This window comes from Cebus imitator, unplaced genomic scaffold, assembly GCF_001604975.1.
Source record: "Cebus imitator isolate Cc_AM_T3 unplaced genomic scaffold, Cebus_imitator-1.0 Scaffold77, whole genome shotgun sequence".
In the NCBI taxonomy this organism is placed as follows: domain Eukaryota; kingdom Metazoa; phylum Chordata; class Mammalia; order Primates; family Cebidae; genus Cebus; species Cebus imitator.
In genome coordinates, this window is record NW_016107392.1 from 5,693,342 (window position 1) to 5,696,049 (window position 2,708).

The 2,708-nt window shown below is 38.7% G+C and overlaps 1 protein-coding gene across 1 annotated transcript in view; it reads right to left on the reverse strand.

Annotated features, from left to right (window-relative positions):
• SSMEM1 (serine rich single-pass membrane protein 1) overlaps positions 1-2,708 on the reverse strand; it is an 8,564-nt gene that overhangs the window by 2,094 nt on the left and 3,762 nt on the right. The window contains exon 2 of the mRNA XM_017532555.2: positions 1,120-1,174. Coding sequence (XP_017388044.1) covers positions 1,120-1,174 — 55 coding nt within the window. The remainder of the gene's footprint in view (positions 1-1,119; positions 1,175-2,708) is intronic.

A 2,708-nucleotide genomic window follows, 5' to 3' on the forward strand; every position in this document is an offset into this window, starting at 1 on the left:
AAAAAAAAAAAAAAAAAAAAAAAATCAAGGAGAGTGTTTTGAGAGAATCGGTTTTCTATATGAAATTGACCATAAGGAGTCTTGTGTATTTTATTATTTATAAATAATGTAATATATATCTTTTATTTATGTATTTAATTTTTTTAGTCAGGGACTCACTCTGTTGCCCAGGCTGGAGTGCAGTGGCACGATCATGCTCACTGGCAGCCTCAAACTCCTAGGCTGAAGTGATTCTGTTGCCTCAGCCTCCTGAGTAGCTGAGACTGCAGGTGTGAACAACCATGCCAGCTAATTTTCTTTTTTCAAGAGATAGGGTTTTGCTATGTTCTCCAGGCTGTTCTTGAACTCCTGGCCTCAAGCAGTTCTCCTGCTTCAGCCTCCAGAGGTACTGAGATGATATGCAACCTTTATATCATTAAAAATAAATTTTTTTTAATATAGAGGCAGGGTTTCACCATGTTGGCCAGGCTGGTCTCGAACTCCTGACCTCAGGTGATCCACCTGCCTCAGGCTTCCAAAGTGCTGGGATTACAGGCATGAGCCACCATGCCCAGCCAAAATTTTTAATAAATATATGTACACACACGAGTTTGGGACAGCCAGTTGTTAAACATTTACTGGCTCACAACAGCTTATAGATTGTTGAAAAGATGTCATAGACAGCTCATAATCCTGTAATAACACTAACAATGAGTGTGTGGGAAGGGCAAGCAATGTGAAAGGAGAGTGCTAAGGAGTGAAAAGAGAACTTGAGCTCCCACCTCCCAGTACATCATAGTTTCTAGCCAAGCAGCTAAACCATCCCTCTGCACTAGGGAGTCCAAAAGCAAGAACTCGCTTAATCCCAATGGGCCTTCTCTAGTGTGCAAAGTCTTACAATGCTCTTGGCTGTTCATCTCTGTTGTTTGCTTTTCACACTCAGCACAAATTTCTTTCTTTCTTTCTTTTTTTTTTTTTTTAGATACTAGGTCTCACTATGTTGCTCAGGCTAGGGTCTTGAACTGCTTAGCTCAAGCAATCCTCCTGCCTCAGCCTCCTGAATTGCCAGGGCCTACAGGTGTGCAACACCACACATATTTTTCCCCTCACAGTCCATACCAAATATGCACTGCTTCTCACCTTTCCTTACTGAAGCACTTGTCTCACTGTCTTCATCCTTTTTATCCTCAGACATCTGTTTCAGAAATATAGGTTAGGAAGAGTGATCTCAGTTATTTTTCACTAATATCTATTTGTTAAAAATACACTATTGCCAAGGCCCATTGACAATGTCTAATTTCATTTTATTATTATCTTTTTTTGAGAGTCTCTGTCGCCCAGGCTGGAGTGCAGTGGCACTATCTCAGCTCACTGCAACCTCCATCTCCCGGGTTCAAGCAATTCTCCTGCCTCAGCCTCCCAAGTAGCTGGGATTACAGGCATGCCACCACCATGCCCAGCTAATTTTTGTATTTTTAGTAGAGATGGGGTTTCACCATGTTGGCCAGGCTGGTCTCAAACTCCTGACCTCAAGTGATCCACCCACCTCAGCCTCCCAAAGTGCTGGGATTACAGGCATGAGCCACCGTGCCTGGACTGACAATGTCTAATTTTAAACATTCAGTTTAAACAAGTACTTACTGAGTTAAATAATAAGCTAATGAAGTATGTATTGAGTTCCTGTTGTAGTGATCTTACTTCCACTTCCCTTTAAGACTATGCTTTGATAGCAGAATCTACCAAAATGTTTTGAACCAAGCAAAATGGAACAGACTTGAGAGAGAATAAACTGATAAGGAGCTATAGCTTATAAAGTTTTCCTGTACCCATTTATATTACAGAGAAATACTGTTTAAAAAATTTTGATAGTACTCAGATTAGTTTTTAAAGGACATTTGATCAGGGTACATCATTGATAGTTATTTAAGATAGAAGACATCTACATACACTAAGGTCTTTACCTGAATTCATGAACTTCGTATCTTCTTAATCCCCCCGAAAGTTTCCTCCAAAATGCAACCATAATATATTATTTGTGAATATGGGAACAAGAAGAAATGGATTTCTTTGAATAGTTCTAATTTCAAATACTCTGCCTCAATGCTCCATAAATATATTTGTCCCACTTTTCAGATTACCGTCCCACTTTCTGATGCTGAAAGTACTTTTGCCAAAAGACAGAGATATAAACCAACTCTTTCAGAAAATAACAAAAACTAGCAATTTTCATTAACACCTTTGACATATAATTCTCTCTCCAGGAATCTATCAGCAAGAAATAACCCTCAAAAGAAAGCTTTGTGCATAGAAACATTCATCACAGCACAATTAGGATATATAACATTCAAAAGTAGACAATGGTTTAAGTAAATTATAGTCCAATTATATAATAAATAGTTATAAAATTATTATAATTAAAGTATGTCATAACATGAGGAAATAAGTGTGCTACCATACTGGGTTAAACATCAAAATGCAAATTTATAGATACAGTATGAGCACAAGTTAGCTAAAAATATGGGAAAAAAAGATTTTAAGAAGCATATAAAAGTGATAGCAATGGTTGGCTTTAAGTGGTGAAATGGACTTTTTCTCTTCTAATTTCTCGAACTGTCTATAATTAGGAACAAAATGAGGCCAGGCACGGTGGCTCACACCTGTAAGCCCAGCACTCTGGGAGGCCGAGGCGGGTGGATCACCTGAGGTTGAGAGTTCGAGACCAGCCTGAC